Below are 19,194 nucleotides of genomic sequence, written 5' to 3'. Positions count from 1 at the left end.
ATGCTGCCTGCCACAGAGGAAGAGCTGGAATGAGTGGATCCATGTCCTTCTGCCTTTGTCTCCTTTGTCTCTTCTCTCTTGATTCCCTCCTTTGAAAATTCTTCTTCTTTCTTTGTCCTGTTTCTTCTTTTCTTTTCCCTTTTTATCTTCTTCCTCTTTTTGCCCTCCTTTCTCACTCATTATCCTCCTCTCCCTGTCCAGTCCCTTCCTGCCACTATTCTGTTCTCCTTCTGGGAGGTGCCTTCTCTCAGAGGATGCTTTGACCTCCTCATTCGTTCTTCTGCCTGTGATTGAACCCCAGAGTTGTCTGTGTCATCAGGCAACTCACATACAGAAAGTGAGGTAGAGGAGCATAGGGGTGCCTGCTTTCCTGTCTTACCCCTCTTATAGTGTGTGTGTGACATCTGAGGGATTCGGTAATAAAAGTTATTGTAATAATTGTTCTCCCAGAGCTTCGCTAATCTGGCACTCCATTGTTGAGCTCAGCTTTGCAGATTGAATTAGATAACTATGGTTCTCAAAGTTTGGTTGATATAAGTATCACTTTGAAACTTGTTAAAAATATGAGGCTCAGTTCTATTGCACCTCAGTTAGTATGGACCTTTCTAGTCTTGATTAGCTTACCAGGTGATTTTGATACACTTAGAAGTTTGAGAACCACTGGTTAGAGTTCTCTGGCTAACACTTTCAATGACTTGAAGCCTTATTTTTTTCTAACTTTATAATTTTTATTTTGTACTGGGGTATAGCCAATTAACAATATTGTGGTAGTTTCAGGTGAACAGTAAAGGGACTTAGTCATGCATATACATGTATCCATTCTCCCCTAAACCCTCCCCCCATCTAAACTGGCACATAACATTGAGTAGAGTTCTATGTACTATGTAATAGGTCCTTGTTGCTTATCCATTTTGAATATAGCAGTGTGTACATGACCTTCCCAAACTTCCTAACTATCCCTTCCCTGCCCCAGCAACCATAAGTACATTTTCAAAGTTTGTGAGTCTTTTTCTTTTTGTAAATGAGTTCATTTGTGTCATTTCTTTTTAGATTCCACATATAAGGGGTGTCATGTGATATTGCGCTTTCTGTGTCTTGAAGTCATACTTTTTGACATATCCTGTCTTAAAACATTTTTCCTTTTTAAAATTTTTATTATGTAGAATTTCAAATAGAGACATGAAATAAGTCACAGTACTCATCATCCAGTACCAGTAATTATGAACATTTTGCCAACCTTATTTAATCTCTCTTGGCAATACTTTCTTTTTTCCTGGACAGTTTTAAGGCAGACAGCATGTCATTCACCAACAAATACCTCAGCATATACACATACATGTGTGTGTGTGTTGGTCTATCTAACAGAAGGTTTTTTTTTTTCTTTTTACACAACCACAATGCTATTAATACATTATACCTTACAAAATTAGCAAACATCCCTATGCCCCTGATTGTATTAAAATCTCTTGTTGGTTTGTTTCAATCAGGATCCCGTTGGGCCCATATATTTTATTTTCCATCATGTCTCTTAAATCTTTCTCTGTAACCTACAGTCCTCCTCTCCTTACCCCTGAAGAAACTGAATCATCTCCCTGGAAGATTTCCCACATACTGGATTTGGCTATTTGCGTCCTTATGGTGTTAACTTGTTTCTCTACCTGATAGTTAGATCTGTCAGGTTGGTTATATTCAAGTGATACACTTCAAAAAGTTTTCTTGTCAATCTTATTTTTTTTTGGCAAGCGTACTTCATGCATACTCCCTATTGCATTGAGTCAGGAAGTATGTGATGCCTGATTGTCTCACTTGTTATGATGCAAAGATTTACCAGTGAGTCCAGGTGTTGTCACCTTGAACTTTTTCCTGGATTGGTTTCCCCAGAAGCAGATTCTGAGACAGAGTTGAGTGTAGCAGTTTATTTGGACTGCTATCCAGGGAAGCAGGGTGGTGGGGTGAAGCGGGACAGAAGGAAAGGAAGCCAGTACAGGGTACTGGAAGTTCGTGAGAAGGCTGCTATTGTGGGTATAGGACTTAATCCCACAAGGGGCTTCCAGAAGACTGTATAGAATGTCCCTTAAAGAGCTGGTAGGCTGGGGTGTTTGTCCGACCTTTATCTGTCATTGGTTGAAGGCTACTGGAGTAGGGGTGGAGGGAAGCCAGAAGGGGCTTCTGACTTCTATCATCTCATCCATAGGTATTCTGTTGATTTCTTAAGTGCAGAACTTGCTTCATCAGCTATTTGGTTAATCTGGTTATTTTAAGTCTTGTGGTAGACACTGTTTCAGTTCAGTTCAGTCGCTCAGTCCTGTCCGACTCTTTGCAACCCCATGAATCACAGCACGCTAGGCCTCCCTGTCCATCACCAACTCCCAGAGTTCACTCAGACTCACGTCCATCGAGTCAGTGATGCCATCCAGCCATCTCATCCTCTGTCATCCCCTTCTCCTCCTGCCCCCAATCCCTCCCAGCATCAGAGTCTTTTCCAATGAGTCAACTCTTCGCATCAGGTGGCCAAAGTACTGGAGCTTCAGCTTCAGCATCATTCCCTCCAAAGAAATCCCAGGGCTGATCTCCTTCAGAATGGACTGGTTGGATCTCCTTGTAGCTCAAGGGACTCTCAAGAGTCTTCTCCAACACCACAGTTCAAAAGCATCAATTCTTCGGCGTTCAGCCTTCTTCACAGTCCAACTCTCACATCCATACACTATATTTGCTACTAATATTTTATAAAAGTAACTTGAAGCCTTAGATGATCTGTTCTTCCAGGGAAGATTTATGCTTGCTTTTACCAGATACATGAAGGCACTGCAACTTCAAGTTCGCATTAATCCACTTTGAGATATTAAGATAATTTAAAGCTGAGATGCTCTTTATTCAGCCTATTTTCAGTTACTCTGACTCCTAGGATGTAGCCCCTTCTGGCTTTTCACCCTTGATGGGCCCTGGATACCAATCTCTGTTGCTTTAGCTCCTCAAGGCTGTCAAAGCACCATTCAGCTTCTCAGCTTACCTTTCCAAAACTGACGAAAATCTTCGGAGGGAAAAGTAGCTCGAAGGACATTCTCTAGGCCCCGGGCTCGCTTCCCAAGATCCAGGGGATACTCTCTTTCCAGGATACTGGCTCTGTACTGATATTTTCATTATTTTCTTAGCTTGCAGAAGAAAAAAACCAACCCTGCATTTTTCCAGCTTTTCCAGCCAAGGGAATGTTTCCAGAATATCTGTTACTAGAACCAAAAAATCTAATGATTGCTTTTATAAAAAAGTGTCTATTCTTATTAAATTTATTGTTTTGTTTACTTTGGGGAGACTAATGTTTTATTGTATTTTATATTCTTTAGTTATGGATGGGCTTCATACAACTGATTATACTGATCCTTTGTTAAAATATTTGATTTCTAAAGAACTAATCAGTATTAGAACATGATCCATTGTAAATTTGAAAACATCTACATTTATGTCATGAGCAGTTGTCCCCATTTAGATATGTAAATTTAAATTTTTCAAGCATTGTTACTCTAATCATCTTATTGGCACATAAAACACAAAGTACAAGTCATTCTAAGTCAATTATGATAATCTGCTTCAAGATGTTTATTAATATTAGTCTATTAAGTAATTCATTGTTTAATTGGAATTACTGAAAAATTTTTAGACTGGAAAATTAGCATTGTCATATACATTTTTATTATTTGTATTCCTTAAATTAAAGCCAGACTTCTCTGACATTTGTCTAAATTTACTGTTAGTTTATGAATGCTTTTCAATGGATTTTCCATAGAATATACAGAAAGACAATCTCTTTACCATAATATTACCTTGCTGATAATCAAGATTTTTGTATTGGTTTGTTGTATTACAAAATGCTCTTAAATTTACTTTTATAAAGACAAAATATAACTAGCTGGAAGAAATAATTTGGTATGCAACTTCTAAGTGTTGAATCATTTCTAAACTCATGAATAATTAAAAAGATAACTAATATAGCATAATGTTTTTTTATGATTGTGATTCACTGTTAATTCCCATTTTTTTGTTTCATCCTTTTATTTCCTTTGGTCCTCTTTCTCTCCATTTCTTTCTCTCCTACTCACTCCTTCTCTTCTTCCTATTTTTCCTCTCTTTTATTCTCTTTTTCCTGAACTCCCTCCTTCTTTCCCCTGCTTCCTGTTCTCCCTCCCTCCCTTCTTTCTTCCTCTTTCCTTCCTTCCACTCTTTCTCTCTGTTTTTCAGATGTATCTTTAAAGAGAGGGACTAGTGAAATCTTTGGGGGTCCAAAAGGGAGCATAGATATTCTTCCAATAATAAAGGTAAGGTACTTCAAAATATTTTAGAAAATACAGTTAAAAACATTTAATTTTAAATGTTTAAAATTTAATTTTTAAAAATACTATTACATCTGTAAATGTATAATGGTTAGTTATAGAAGTAATTTTGAGTATTTAATATCTGAGAAATTATGGTTTCTATATACATTGAGAACTATAGGAATATTTTTCTACCTTTTGTTTTTACTTTAGAAAAAAATCCAATAAGCTTCAAAAATAAGCTAGATAAAGGGTCTTAGAAGGAGTTATAGTTATATTACTATTGATATATTTTGAATGTTGTATTTCATAGACTCACAGAGCAGGGATGTCCTTCCTTAGCACTTACCTGCTTTATGAGTCCATGAGTTACAACATTCAAAAAAGTAGCTCACTTTTTATCTTAGTGCTGTGTTTGTACGGTTGATTTATATAGTCACAGTGATCATTTTCACTACTACATTTTATTGGACTAAGATTGCACAGCTAAGTGGATTTGAAGTTAGAGTGTTTCCTTCAAAGTTCAGGCATTTAGCGACTATGCTATGCTGTCCATTGATTTTAAAAAAGAGTGTCTTCAGAATACTTGTATAAAGTATACTTTTTTAATACACAAAAATGCAAGTGCTAAGAAACTGGCTATAAATCAAATATCATAAGTATATCAGAACTTTCTTGAATATTATATTCATCTCTAATAAAAGGCTTCAGGGAATGCAATTTTGAGTTTTCTATGCTGCATTGTGTCTTGAGAGGTGAGAAATTTGAAATTGACAACAGAAGATGTTTGAACTGTGTAAGAGATTGAGGGGGCATAAGAGGTGTCTGCCAGTGGCTTTTCCAGGGATCATTTGCAGTGCTTATTAAATACATAGCTTCCTTTTTTCCATTTTGGACATAGTGAATCATAATTTCAGGTATGAGGTTCTCAAAAGTTTGTAATTCAGGTGTGAGGTTCTTAAAAGTTTGCCAGGTAGATTCTTAAGGAAACTAGAATTTAAGAATTACTTGCTTAGTGTACTGGCACTTATTCTGTGAGGCTTAGTACAGGAATAGGAATAGTAGTAGAAGTTACAAAGTACTAGATTTTGACTTGGATAGAAAAATTCTGGCGATTAAAGGCACTAAATGAAATGGATTTCTTAGAAAGTGACCATGAAGAAACTGAAAATCATTTATGAATTATTGCTACTGTTTTTAAATTAGAAAAATGCACTCTTTTCTTGATATAATTTATCGCCATCTGCTAGGAAATTGTCAAAATAAACATAGAAGTCTATGATGACTAGAGTGTGAATAGCACCTCTAAACTTTTTCCACATGCTACCTGCTCAGCTGTATGGGGGTGTGCGGTGTATGGAGTAGGGGTGATTCACTGATATGGCCTAAGGGCATAGCAGTTGATATTGGGAGACTTGGAGTTGAATTCTGACTTTAATGTTGACTGTGTGATCTTAAATAAACTAATCTGTTTGAATATGTGTCCTCCTTTGTAAGATGATAACAGTAATATCTATTCTACTGGTAGTTTTTAAGTGATTCAGTCCAAACGAGATGTTGATAACATCGTGGCACATGGTGGCAACTCAGTTTTTCTCTTACATTTTACAAAGGGCACTGAATCTCAACCTAGAGTCTCAGAGCTATTTGGAAGGGAGTGAAATGGGGAGAAGGAGTGAGAATTTATTGTAAGGAGAGTCCAAAATCCATATGCTCACCTAGCAAAGTCTGGAGGTGGGGTAAACTGTGTATCTTTCATGTTTGTTGTTAATGTTCAGTCCCTAAGTTGTATCCCACTCCCTGCAACCACATGGACTGCAGCACTTCAGCTTTCCCTGTTTTTCACTATCTCCTGGAGTTTGCTCAGACTCATGTCCATTGAGTTGATGATGCCATGACATCTAGCCATCTCATCCTCTATCACTCCCGTTTACTCTTGTCCTCACTCTGTCCCAGCATCAGGGTCTTTTCTAATCAGTCAGCTCTTGGCATCAGGTGGCCAAGATATAATATCTTGCATATACACATGGAACTATTTGAAAAATATATAGGGTACTATTGTGATTATATATATATATTTTAAATTTACTTTAAAGTTTTACTGAATTCATGGCTATTTTTGACAAATGGATTATAGTGTTAGTTGCTTAGTCATGTCCAACTCTTTGTGACCCCATGGACTGTAGCCCACCAGCCTCCTCTGTCCATGGAATTCTCCAGGCAAGAATACTAAAGTGGGTAGCCATTCCCACCAGAGAATAGTAAGTGCCTCATAGGATTATGGTAATTTAAAAATTAGTCCACATAAAGCATTTAGCCTAGCACTTGGAACACATTTTAATTCAATATTAGCTGTAATGATATTATAGTATTAGCTGGGCTTCCATTGTGGCTCAAATGGCAAAGAATCTGCCTGCAATGCAGGAGACTCAGGCTCAACCCCTGGGTTGGGAAGATCCCCTGGAGAAGGAATTGGCAACCCACTTCAGTACTCTTGTCTGGAGAGTTCTATGGACAGAGAATTCCATGGACAGGCTACAGTTCATGGGATCACAAAGAGTCGGACATGACTGAGCAACTAACTTTCATTTTCACTAGCTGTAACATTGACAAATGACGGTGGTGGTGATGATGATGCTAGAATGTGTGTGTGTGTGTGGGAGGTCTTTGAAACTTTTTGGTGTTAAAAGCTGTGCTTAGAGACTTCTGTTTGTGGCTAAATGGGAAACTAGATGACCTGAAAAAAGCTCTTGCTGCAAAATACCTGGAAATTTTGGAGAAAATTAAACAAATATCCTCAAGCACACCACAGAGTTCACAAGAAAGTAAGGTAAATCCCAGGAGCCAAAATAGAAAGGAGAACTGAAAACCAGAATGGTCAGTTTATGAATAGATGCTGGAGTAGGTTGTTGGTCTCAGTTACAAAGAAATTTAAATTAACCACCACCTAGGGAAAAGAGATGAGCCTTGAACACATGAGAGATGGGGCTTGGAACTCAGACTCACACATTTAGTTAGAGCCTACAAGACTTATCCCAGGAAAAGGTCAACTAGGAAAGTATCTGCCTATTCGGTAAGGAGGTTTCTCAGTTTGGGTATTGAGAAGTGGAGTAAACAAGAGAAAGGCTCTCTTCCTAATAATTTGGGCCTGCCCTCATGTTGGTCTGTCATTCAAATTTACACTGCTTGGGTTGCTTAGGAAACTCTCGGAGCCTGTGATTCCTTTCTTTTTTAATTAAAAACTTTTATTGAAGTATAGTTGATTTATAATGTTAATTTCTTCTGTACAGCAAAGTGATTCTTTATGCATCTATATTCTTTTCCATTATGTTTTATTAGGAGATGAGTATAGTTCCCTGTGCTGTATGGTAGGACCTTGTTTATGAACCTGTGATTCTTGAATGGAGATATCTAGCTATACATATGTTGAATGGATGTGTGTAATCAAACTATGTATATTCCAGAATGCAGGGATGATTTAACACTAGAAATTCCTTAATGCAATACACCACATTTGCAGATGAAAAGGAAAAAATATGACCACATCATCAGATAAAGAGGTGCAACAAAAGCATTTGACAAAAACAACAATCACCTTTTAAAAAATAACTCTTAACAAGTTAGGAATAGAAGAGAACTTTTGTATCCCATAAAGGGTATCAACCAAGACCTTTAATGACGGTTACACCTATGGTAAAAGGCAGCCAGAGCCGGAAGGGGGCAATCGCAGCCCCAGAGAGACATTATCTATAAAACTGTAAGCAGGCTTCTTTGCTAACTAAGACTTCTTGGGGGTCTGGATGGTCAACATCCGCCTGAGAAGGTGCACCGGTTGTACACCTAGATAACTGAGTGGCGGGGAGGCGATAAGTTGCAGCAGTCGCGCTCGCCAAACACCTCATCACCTGAGCTGCTCGGACCTGGGAAGGGCACAAAACTCAGGCCAACCGAGTCTGCGCCTCTGAGGACTACCCGAGTGCCTGAACCTGAGCGGCTTGGACCTGGGAGGTGCAAGCAGCCCAGGGCTGGCCACGGATGGTTCCCTGTGGAGCAACCTAGAGCCTGAGCAGTGTGGGCAGGGAGGCTACACGTGCCGTGAGCGGGGGCAGACCCAGTGTGGCTGAGGCACTGTGAGCACACGCCAGTGTTACTTGTTTGCAGCGTCCCTCCCTCCCCACAGCGTGACTGAACAAGTGAGCCTAAAAAAAAAAAAAAGTGTCCTCCACCGTCCCCTTTGTGTCAGGGTGGAAACCAGACACTGAAGAGACCAGCAAACAGAAGAATCTATAACAGAGGGAACCGCCTTGGAAGCTACAGGCAATAGATTAAAACCCTGTGGTTAGTACCGTCTACATAGGAAGGGGCCTATAGATCTTGAGAATGTAAGTCGGACCAAGGAACTAGCCGAAAATGAACTGAACCCACAATACCGACAACAAAACCAGAGAAAGTCCTAGATATATTTTTACTATTTTTACAATCATTCTTTCTTTCTTTTTTTTAAAATTTTAAAAAAAATTTTAAGTACTCTATTATTCCTTTAATTTTCACTTTATAACCTACTATTACTTTGCAAAAAAAAAAAAAGACTTTTTTTAAAGCAAACTTCATATATATATTTTTTATAATTTTTTGACCTTTTTTTTTTTTTCTTCTTTTCTTTAACATTGTATTTTGAAATTCCAAACTCTACTCTAGATTTTTAATTTTAGCTTTTTGGTATTTGTGATCAATTTGGTACCTATATATTTATTTTTTTATATATACTTTTTGTGACTTTTTTTTTCCTCTCTTTCTTTCTCTTCTTCTTTTATATAACATTGTATACCTGAAATTCCAAACTCAACTCTAGATTTTTAATTTATGCTTTTTGGTATTTGTTGTCAATTTTGTACCTATATTTTCTTTATAATTTTTGCGACTTTGTTTGTTTTTGTTTGTTTGTTTGTTTGTTTTCTCTCTTTCTTTTTTTTCTTCTTCTTTTTTTAACATTGTATTTTTGAAATTCCAAACTCTACTCTAGATTTTTAACTTTTGCTTTTTGGTATTTGTTATCAATTTTTTACCTATATTTTCTTTATAATTTTTGCGAATTTGTTTTTGTTTGTTTTTTTCTCTTTCTTTTCCTTCTTCTTTTCTTTAACATTATATTTTTGAAATTCCAAACTCTACTCTAGATTTTTAATTTTTGCTTTTATGTATTTGTTACCAATTTTGTACCTTTAAGAACCCAATCTTCAGTACCCATTTTTCACTAGGGAGTGAAATTACTGGCTTGACTGCTCTCTCTCCCTTTGGACTCTCCTTTTTCTCCACCAGGTCACCTGTGTCTCCTCCCTAACCCCTCTCTACTCTACCCAACTCTGTGAATTTCTGTGTGTTCCAGACGGTGGAGAACACTTAGGGAACTGATTACTGGCTGGATCTGTCTCCCTCCTTTTCATTCACCCCTTTTATCCTCCTGGCCACCTCTGCCTCCTTCCTCCTTTTCTCTTCTCTGTATAACTCCGTGAACATCTCTGAACGGTCTAGTTGTGGAGTGCACATAAGGAAGTGATTACTGGCTAGCCCACTCTCTCCTCTATTGATTCCACCTCATCTCATCTGGGTCACCTCTAACTCCCTCCTTCCTCTTCTCTTCTCCTTGTAATGCTGTGAACCTCTCTGGGTGACCCTCACAGCAGAGAAACTTTTCATCTTTAACGTAGATGTTTTATCAATGGTGCTGTATAGAAGGAGAAGTTTTGAAACTACTGTAAAAATAAGACTGATAACTGGAAGCAGGGGGCTTAAGTCCAAACCCTGACTCCAGGGAACTCCTGACTCCAGGGAACATTAATTGACAGGAGCTCAGCAAACGCCTCCATACCTACACTGAAACCAAGCACCACACCAGGGCCAACAAGTTCCAGGGCAAGACCTACCAAACAAATTCTCCAGCAACGAAGGAACACAGCCCTGAGCTCCAAGATACAGGCTGCCCAAAGTCACCCAAAACCATAGACATCTCATAACTCATTACTGGACACTTCATTGCACTCCAGAGAGAAGAAATACAGCTCCACCCACCAGAACACCGACACAAGCTTCCCTAACCAAGAAACCTTGACAAGCCACCTGTACAAACCCACACACAGTGAGGAAACACCACAATAAAGAGAACTCCACAAACTGCCAGAAAACAGAAAGGACACCCTGGACTCAGCAATTTAAACAAGATGAAGAGACAGAGGAATACCCAGCAGATAAAGGAACAGGATAAATGCCCACCAAACCGAACAAAAGAGGAAGAGATAGGGAATCTACCTGATAAAGAATTCCGAATAATGATAGTGAAATTGATCCAAAATCTTGAAATCAAAATGGAATCACAGATAAATAGCCTGGAGACAAGGATTGAGAAGATGTAAGAAAGGTTTAACAAGGACCTAGAAGAAATAAAAAAGAGTCAATATATAATGAATAATGCAATAAATGAAATTAAAAACACTCTGGAGGCAACAAATAGTAGAATAACAGAGGCAGAAGATAGGATTAGTGAATTAGAAGATAGAATGGTAGAAGTAAATGAATCAGAGAGGAAAAAAGAAAAACGAATTAAAAGAAATGAGGACAATCTCAGAGACCTCCAGGACAATATTAAACGCTACAACATTCGAATCATAGGGGTCCCAGAAGAAGAAGACAAAAAGAAAGACCATGAGAAAATACTTGAGGAGATAATAGTTGAAAACCTCCCTAAAATGGGGAAGGAAATAAAAGTAATCCCTTTATCCCAGTGTATAAACTTAGATGTCTGTCATTCTAATCAACATGCCCTAGGGGTCTTAGCTGTGTGAAAAAAGAGAAGCAGAAGAAAAGGTAGGCCTGTAAAGAAGTCTCAGACTAGTCTAGTAACATAGCACACTTTTAGTAATAGCAGTCTAAATGTTCATGGGGGAAGAGTGGATAAGTGAATTGTGATGCAGTCCTCAGCAATACCATTTCATCCCAGCCATGAAGGTGAATCAGCTGCAGTGGCCTTGAACTAGAGTCAGCTAGTATCATTGCTATCCCCTTCCATAATCAGCTTCACACTAGAGCGAGAAAGACCTGGAGCTACATTTCCCACCATCTCATTTCCATATGGTTCTAGGTTAGTCTTCCAATTAGGGGTATTTGAATGAATTTGTTATACACAAGGGAAGAGAGAGTTCTTATACTGCAGAGGAGGATGCAAGAAGATAATTGATCAGCCTTGTTTAGCAAGCCCTTGCAGTTCCTTTGTTTCAGTGTGGTAGACACTTGAGATTGTCATCTGGCTCCTGGATTCTTAGCTTGCTGCATGCACTAAAGTCATCCCTGACAGCTCTCTTGATCTTTGCTCCCCCAGGGCTTCCAGCAGTGATGGACACTTCTAGTTCTGTCCATTAAATCCCTTTCTGCTTGGAATACTTAGAGTATTCCAAGTATTCTTAACCAAACCCTGCCAGACACCCTGAGTTGCAGGAGAAGGTTTCAATGACATATGGTTGAGTGAAAAAAATGAACTGCAGAATTTCACAAGAGAATCAAAAACATGCAAAGCTATATTGCATCTTGTTAGTGGACACATACATATGTAGTAAAAATTTAAAAACATGCAAAAGAATGGAAACCAAATTCAAGGACAGTGGCTTCCTCGGGGAGGGGGTTTTGAAGTACTGTGAAGTTTGGAAGTGTTGTATATGATTTCCCCTTAAATCTGAATTTTCTGTTTTGTTTGTAAAATTACTTTAGAAAAAACCTGAGGAACAGTTATTTTTGGCCTATGAACTTCTTGACAAAGCCATTGGTAGCATAAATTTGAACTGCATGTTAACTGCTTTGCCAAATGGATCATCAGTGATTGACCATTGCCATGCCACGGTGAGAATGAGAAACTCTTACATTAGACTTATTGTCCTTAACTAGGAATCATAGGTAAGTAAGAATGATCTATGGTGGTTCCCCTCTCACAGACTGGAAATACATTTCTCTCCTCTCAGAAGAAATCAAGGAGGGTGAGGAGTCTTTGAACCTGTCATTACAAGGCATTGCAAGGCCATTGGTGAATGTGGAAAGTGGATTAATTATTGTGTAAGCCAGATTTTAAAGGGTTAAGACATGAGCATAACTTAAAGGCTAAGAATAAAATGATAACCTGAATAATAATAGGATAGAGCTATTTTTGTATGTTTCGATAACTGTATTCCTTTTTAATTTTTGCTTCAATTCTACCGAAGCACAACCACTATATAGATGGAGACATGTGCAAACCAGTCACACCGAATAATTTCATAATGGATTTGCATCTTGAACTAATTCAAGCCCAGCACCGAATAGCTGTTGTGCTTCTTGACCAGTTGCAAGGTAGTAGTCATCAAAGCAGATAACTTGTTCTGAATCTATTTTAAGACATGTTCAAGCGTGGAATCAATTTTATTTGTGAATAATGTTCTTGTTGACTGGGTGTTTTTCAGATAAATTTTGTTGCTTTGTTTTTTCTTACTTCCCTGATTAATATCAATAGATATCTTTGATTATTTCTTTACACCTGCTTAGCAAATCAGTAAACTTCTGAAAAATTAAATTATTTGAGTTATAGTAAATTATTGGTATTTTCTTAATTAAGCAAACATTTATTGAAGTGAATATCAAGATCTGGGAACTGTTTTTAGGTTTGGTCCAAAAAAGACACAGCCTTTAATTTTGAGCTCTAGATAAGTAAGCCAACTGTAAGAGTCAAGGTTAATAAATGCAGTGGAAGTGGACTCAGAGTGGTTGCTCTTGGCACACAGAAGAATATAACTGACAAGAAAGTCAGGGATGGCTTCCTGAAAGAGATGAGAGTTGACCAGAAAGCTAGCAAGTGTCTTTATGAAGAAAATTGAAAAGGAGGCAGTCATTTCGAATGGAGAAAGCAACTTTTAGCAAGGTGGAAGCAATTATATGAAGTATAGAAACTGCTGGAATTCTCTTATGGCTGCAGTAAAGAGCACACATGGGAGACTGACACAACTAAGCCTAGAGATAGATCACAGAGCTTGAAGGGTTAAAGGGTTTATATATTATCCTGAAGCTATTGAACTGACCTGAACTGAACTGAATTGAAAAATTTAGAAAGATATCTCTGACAGCAGTGTCAGAGGCTAGATGAGTTGGATTATGTTGCATCATATACACGGTTTGTTGTTCAGTGACTCAGTCATGTCCAGCTCTTTGCAACCACATGGACTCCAGCATGCCAGGCTTCCCTTTCCTTTGCCATCTCCCGGAGTTTGCTCAAACTCATGTCCATTGAGTTGGTGATGCCATTCAACCATCTTGTCCTCTGTTGTCCCCTTCTCCTCCTGCCTTCAGTCTTTCCCAGCATCAGGGTCTTTTCTAATGAGTCAGCTCTTTGCATCAGGTGGCCAAAGTATTGGAGCTTCAGCTTCAGCATCAGTCCTTCCAGTGACTATTCAGGACTAATTTCTTTTAGGATTGACTGTTTAGAAAATAGATTTAATCAAATGTTGGTTAATTAAATAATATTTGAGTGCAGATTTTTTTCTCCTCAGCTTTATTAAGATATTATTGACAATTACATTATGTAAATTCAAGGTGTACAATGTGCAGATCTGCTACACTAATACATCGTAAAATGATTATTGTTACAGCATTAGCTAACAACTCCAGCACATTACATAATCGCTGTTTCTTTTTTTGTGGTGAGAATATTTAAGATTTACTCACTTAGCAACTTATAAATATATACTCTAGTGTTATTAACTATGATCCATGCTATATATTAGCTCCCCAGAGTTTATTCATCTTATGACTGGTAGTTTGTACCCTTTCACCAATATCTGTTTCTCCACTCCCTCAGCCCCTGGTAACCACCACTCTACTGTATGTTTCTATGAGTTTGCCTTTTTTAGATTCCTTGTAAAAGTGATACCATCCAATATTTGTCTTTCTCTGTATGATTATTTCACCTAGCATGATGCCCTCAAGTTTTATGCATGTTATTGCAAATGACAGGATTTCCTTCTTTCTCATGACTGAATAATATTCCATTGTGCATGTGATATATATCTATATCTATCTACCTCTATATGTACATCACATCTTCTTTCTACATTCACCCATTGATGGACACTTAGGTCATTGTGATATCTTTGTTGCCATATTTTAGCTATTGTGAATAATGTTGCATTGAAAATGGGACCATAGATATCTCTGAGATCTTATTTTCATTTCCTTTGTGGATATATCCAGAAGTAGATTTCTGGATCATATAGTAGTTCTTTTAATTTTTAATTTTTGGAAACCTCCATAATGTTTTCTGTAGGGGCTTAACCAATTTACACCCCCACCAATAGTGCACAGTGGTTCCCTTTTATCCACATCTTCCCCAGTGTTTGTTATCTCTTGTCATCTTGATCAGTTCAGTTTAGTTGCTCAGTTGTGTTCAACTCTTTGCAACCCCATAAACTGCAGCACACCAGGCTTCCCTGTACATCACCAACTCCGGGAACTTACTCAAGCTCATGTCCATTGAGTCAGTGATGCCATCCAACCAGCTCATCCTCATCATCCCCTTCTCCTCCCACCTTCAGTCTTTCCCATCATCAGGGTCTTTTCTAATGAGTCAGTTCTTCGCATCAGGTAGCCAAAATATTGGCACTTTAGCTTCAGCATCAAGTCCTTCCAATGAATATTCAGAACTGATTTCCTTTAGGATTAACTAGTTTGCTATCACCATTCTAGTTGATAGCCATTCTAATAGGCATGAGGTAATATCTCCTTGTGGTTTTGATTTGCATTTTCCTAATGATTAGTGACGTTGAGCATCTTTTCATGTACTAGAGAGCTATTTGTATATGTTCTTTAGAAAAATGTCGTTTAGTTACTCTGCCCATTAAAATCAGAGTTTTATTATTAAGTTATATGAGTTCTTTATATATTTTGGAAATATGTACGTACATACTTATATTTACATGGAATTAATTATTATTTCTTTGCAGTATCTGGATCTGCTTGATATTTTTCTCTGCCTTATTGAACTGCCACCCTGGCACAGATGATCACTTTTTTCCTCCTGTCATCCATTACTGTCTATGCTGCCGTCTGACTAATGTTGCCTAAAGACTGCTTTTGTCATTCTTATTCAAGAACTTTACAATGGGTGTCTGTTGATGATTGTGCTATAAAGTGTGACTCCTGTATTGGGCATTAAAATTTTTCTTGCAGTGTCATCTTTCTTATCTCCAACGATTATAATCATGAGAACTATCAGTTAATTAGCATTTATAATACCCTAGGTGCTGAGAGAATGGTGCATTATTTTCTCTTTTCCATGAAGGTAAATTTCCTTATCCTTTGCCATTAAAGAAACTTTATATTTTTAAATGGTGTCTGTTGACATCTTTTCATCCGGCAGTCATCATCCCATGGTGGCTCATGTGCATTAGCACAAATAATTAAACCTCAATAAAAGGGTTTATTGTAAGGTTATTACAGGTACCCTATTTCCAGGTCTTTTGAGAACTAGATCTAGAAAATCAAGAAAGTTTCTTGATATATTTTCTACCTCCCTGGGTCAACATACCTTCATCTTCTTTTCCCTCATCCTGCTACCTCTTTCCTGGACCACCATGATGGTCAGTCTCAGCTACATACCAGGATCTCTCACTGCTCATAACCAGCTGGCAATAATTTGTGTGTTAGTTGAAAATTTGGAGAGAATCTGATTTTATCAGCCACAGATAGAGCAGAGTGGAGATCTTCATGTGGTACCCAGAACTCTTGCAGGGACCATGGATGGAGCAATTTTGAAAAGCTTTTGGGGAAGGAAAGTGACCAAGAGTAGGTTGGATCCTATTTACCAACATACAAGATGATTTTATTTAAAGTGAAATAGAAAATCAAATATTTTTATAACTTGAAAATTCTTCATGTCCTCATACTGTGGCTAATAAAAGAATTTAATGATAAAACTCTTATATTTGTTTGAATTTTTATCTATTAATGAAAAAAGATGACCTATGATAGAGGATTTGATTTAGGTCATACCTGAATGGTCAGAAAGCAACAGTTAGAACTGGACATGGAACAACAAACTGGTTCCAAATAGGAAAAGGAATACGTCAAGGCTGTATATTGTCACCCTGCTTATTTAACTCATATGCAGAGTACATCATGAGAAACACTGGACTGGAAGAAACACAAGCTGGAATCAAGATTGCCGGGAGAAATATCAATAATCTCAGATATGCAGATGACACCACCCTTATGGCAGAAAGTGAAGAGGAACTCAAAAGCCTCTTGATGAAAGTGAAAGTGGAGAGTGAAAAAGTTGGCTTAAAGCTCAACATTCAGAAAACGAAGATCATGGCATCCGGTCCCATCACTTCATGGGAAATAGATGGGGAAACAGTGGAAACAGTGTCAGACTTTATTTTTTGGGGCTCCAGAATCACTGCAGATGGTGACTGCAGCCATGAAATTAAAAGACGCTTACTCCTTGGAAGGAAAGTCATGACCAACCTAGATAGCATGTTTAAAAGCAGAGATGTTACTTTGCCAACAAAGGTTCATCTCGTCAAGGCTATGGTTTTTCCTGTGGTCATGTATGTATGTGAGAGTTGGACTGTAAAGAAGGCTGAATGCCGAAGAATTGATGCTTTTGAACTGTGGTGTTGGAGAAGACTCTTGAGAGTCCCTTGGACTGCAAAGAGATCCAACCAGTCCATTCTGAAGGAGATCAGCCCTGGGATTTCTTTGGAAGGAATGATGCTAAAGCTGAAACTCCAGTACTTTGGCCACCTCATTTGAAGAGTTGACTCATTGGAAAAGACTCTGATGCTGGGAGGGATTGGGGGCAGGAGGAGAAGGGGACAACAGAGGATGAGATGGCTGGATGGCATCACTGACTCGATGGATGTGAGTCTGGGTGAACTCCGGGAGTTGGTGATGGACAGGGAGGCCTGGCATGCTGCAATTCATGGGGTCGCAAAGAGTCAGACACGACTGAGTGACTGAACTGAACTGAACTGAATGGTCTAGTGGTTTTCCCTACTTTCTTCAATTTAAGTCTGAATTTGGCAATAAGGAGTTCATGATCTGAGCCACAGTCAGCTCCTGGTCTTGTTTTTGCTGACTATATAGAGCTTCTCTACCTTTGGCTGCAAAGAATACATCAATCTGATTTCAGTGTTGACCATCTGCTGATGTCCACGTGTAGAGTCTTCTCTTGTGTTGTTGGAAGAGGGTATTTGCTATGACCAGTATGTTCTCTTGGCAAAACTCTATTAGCCTTTGCCCTGCTTCATTCCGTATTCCAAGGCCAAATTTGCCTGTTATTCCAGGTATTTCTTGACTTCCTACTTTTGCATTCTAGTCCCCTATAATGAAAAGAACATCTTTTTTGGGTGTTAGTTCTAGAAAGTCTTGTAGGTCTTCATAGAACTGTTCAACTTCAGCTTCTTCAGCGTTACCGGTTGGGGCATAGGCTTGGATCACCGTGACATTGAACGGTTTGCCTTGGAAACGAACAGAAATCATTCTGTCATTTTGAGATTGCATCCAAGTACTGCATTTCGGACTCTTTTGTTGAGTATGATGGCTACTCCATTTCTTCTAAGGGATTCCTGCCTACAGTAGTAAATATAATGGTCATCTGAGTTAAATTCACCCATTCCAGTCCATTTTAGTTTGCTGATTCCTAGAATGTCGACGTTCACTCTTGCCATCTCCTGTTTGACCACTTCCAATTTGCTTTGATTCATGGACTTAACATTCCAGGTTCCTATGCAATATTGCTCTTTACAGCGTCGGACCTTGCTTCTATCACCAGTCACATCCACATCTGGGTGTTGTTTTTGCTTTGGCTCCATCTCTTAATTCTTTCTGGAATTATTTCTCCACTGATCTCCTGTAGCATATTGGGCACCTACCAACCTGGGGAGTTCATCTTTCAGTGTCCTATGTTTTTGCCTTTTGATACTGTTCATGGGGTTCTCAAGGCAAGAATACTGAAGTGGTTTGCCATTCCTTTCTCTAGTTGACCACATTTTGTCAGAACTCTCCACCATGACCCGTCTGTCTTGGGTGGCCCTACACAGCATGTAAAGCGTGAACTTCCAGATGGTCAAGCTGGTTTTAGAAAAGGCAGAGGAACCAGAGATCAAATTGCCAACATCCTCTGGATCGTCGAAAAAACAAGAGTTCCAGAAAAAGATCTATTTCTGATTTATTGACTATGCCAAAGCCTTTGACTATGTGGATGACAACAAATTGAAAAATTCTGGAAAAGATGGGAATACCAGACCACCTGACCTGCCTCCTGAGAAATCTGTATGCAGGTCAGGAAGCAACAGTTAGAACTGGACATGGAACAACAGACTGGTTCCAAATAGGAAAAGGAGTATGTCAAGGCTGTATATTGTCACCCTGCTTATTTAACTTATATGCAGAGTACATCATGAGAAATGCTGGGCTGGATGAAGCACAAGCTAGAATCAAGATTGCCGGGAGAAATATCAATAATCTCAGATATGCAGGTAATACCACCCTTATGATGGAAAGTGAAGAACAACTAAAGAACCTCTTGATGAAGGTGAAAGAGGAGAGTGAAAAAGTTGGCTTAAAACTCAACATTCAGAAAACTAAGATCATGGCATCTGGCCCCATCACTTCATGGTAAATAGATGGGGAAACAGTGGAAACAGTGTCAGACTTTATTTTTTTGGGCTCCAAAATCACTGCAGATGGTGATTGCAGCCATGAAATTAAAAGACGCTTACTCCCTAGAAGAAAAGTTATGACCAACCTGCTGCTGCTGCTAAGTTGCTTCAGTTGTGTCCGACTCTGAGTGACCCCACAGACGGCAGCCCACCAGGCT

The 19,194-nt window shown here is 38.5% G+C and overlaps 1 protein-coding gene across 12 annotated transcripts in view; it reads left to right on the top strand.

Annotated features, from left to right (window-relative positions):
• CFAP54 (cilia and flagella associated protein 54) overlaps window positions 1-19,194 on the top strand; it is a 313,162-nt gene that overhangs the window by 42,382 nt on the left and 251,586 nt on the right. For all 12 annotated transcript variants that reach the window (XM_044941473.2, XM_044941468.2, XM_044941474.2 and 9 more), the window contains 3 exons: window positions 4,234-4,310; window positions 12,066-12,194; window positions 12,551-12,677. In XM_044941473.2, coding sequence (XP_044797408.2) covers window positions 4,234-4,310; window positions 12,066-12,194; window positions 12,551-12,677 — 333 coding nt within the window. The remainder of the gene's footprint in view (window positions 1-4,233; window positions 4,311-12,065; window positions 12,195-12,550; window positions 12,678-19,194) is intronic.

This window comes from Bubalus bubalis, chromosome 4 (genome assembly GCF_019923935.1).
Source record: "Bubalus bubalis isolate 160015118507 breed Murrah chromosome 4, NDDB_SH_1, whole genome shotgun sequence".
Taxonomy (NCBI): domain Eukaryota; kingdom Metazoa; phylum Chordata; class Mammalia; order Artiodactyla; family Bovidae; genus Bubalus; species Bubalus bubalis.
Note: the sequence above shows the minus strand (reverse complement) of the source record. Positions and strands in the feature narration are given on the sequence as shown.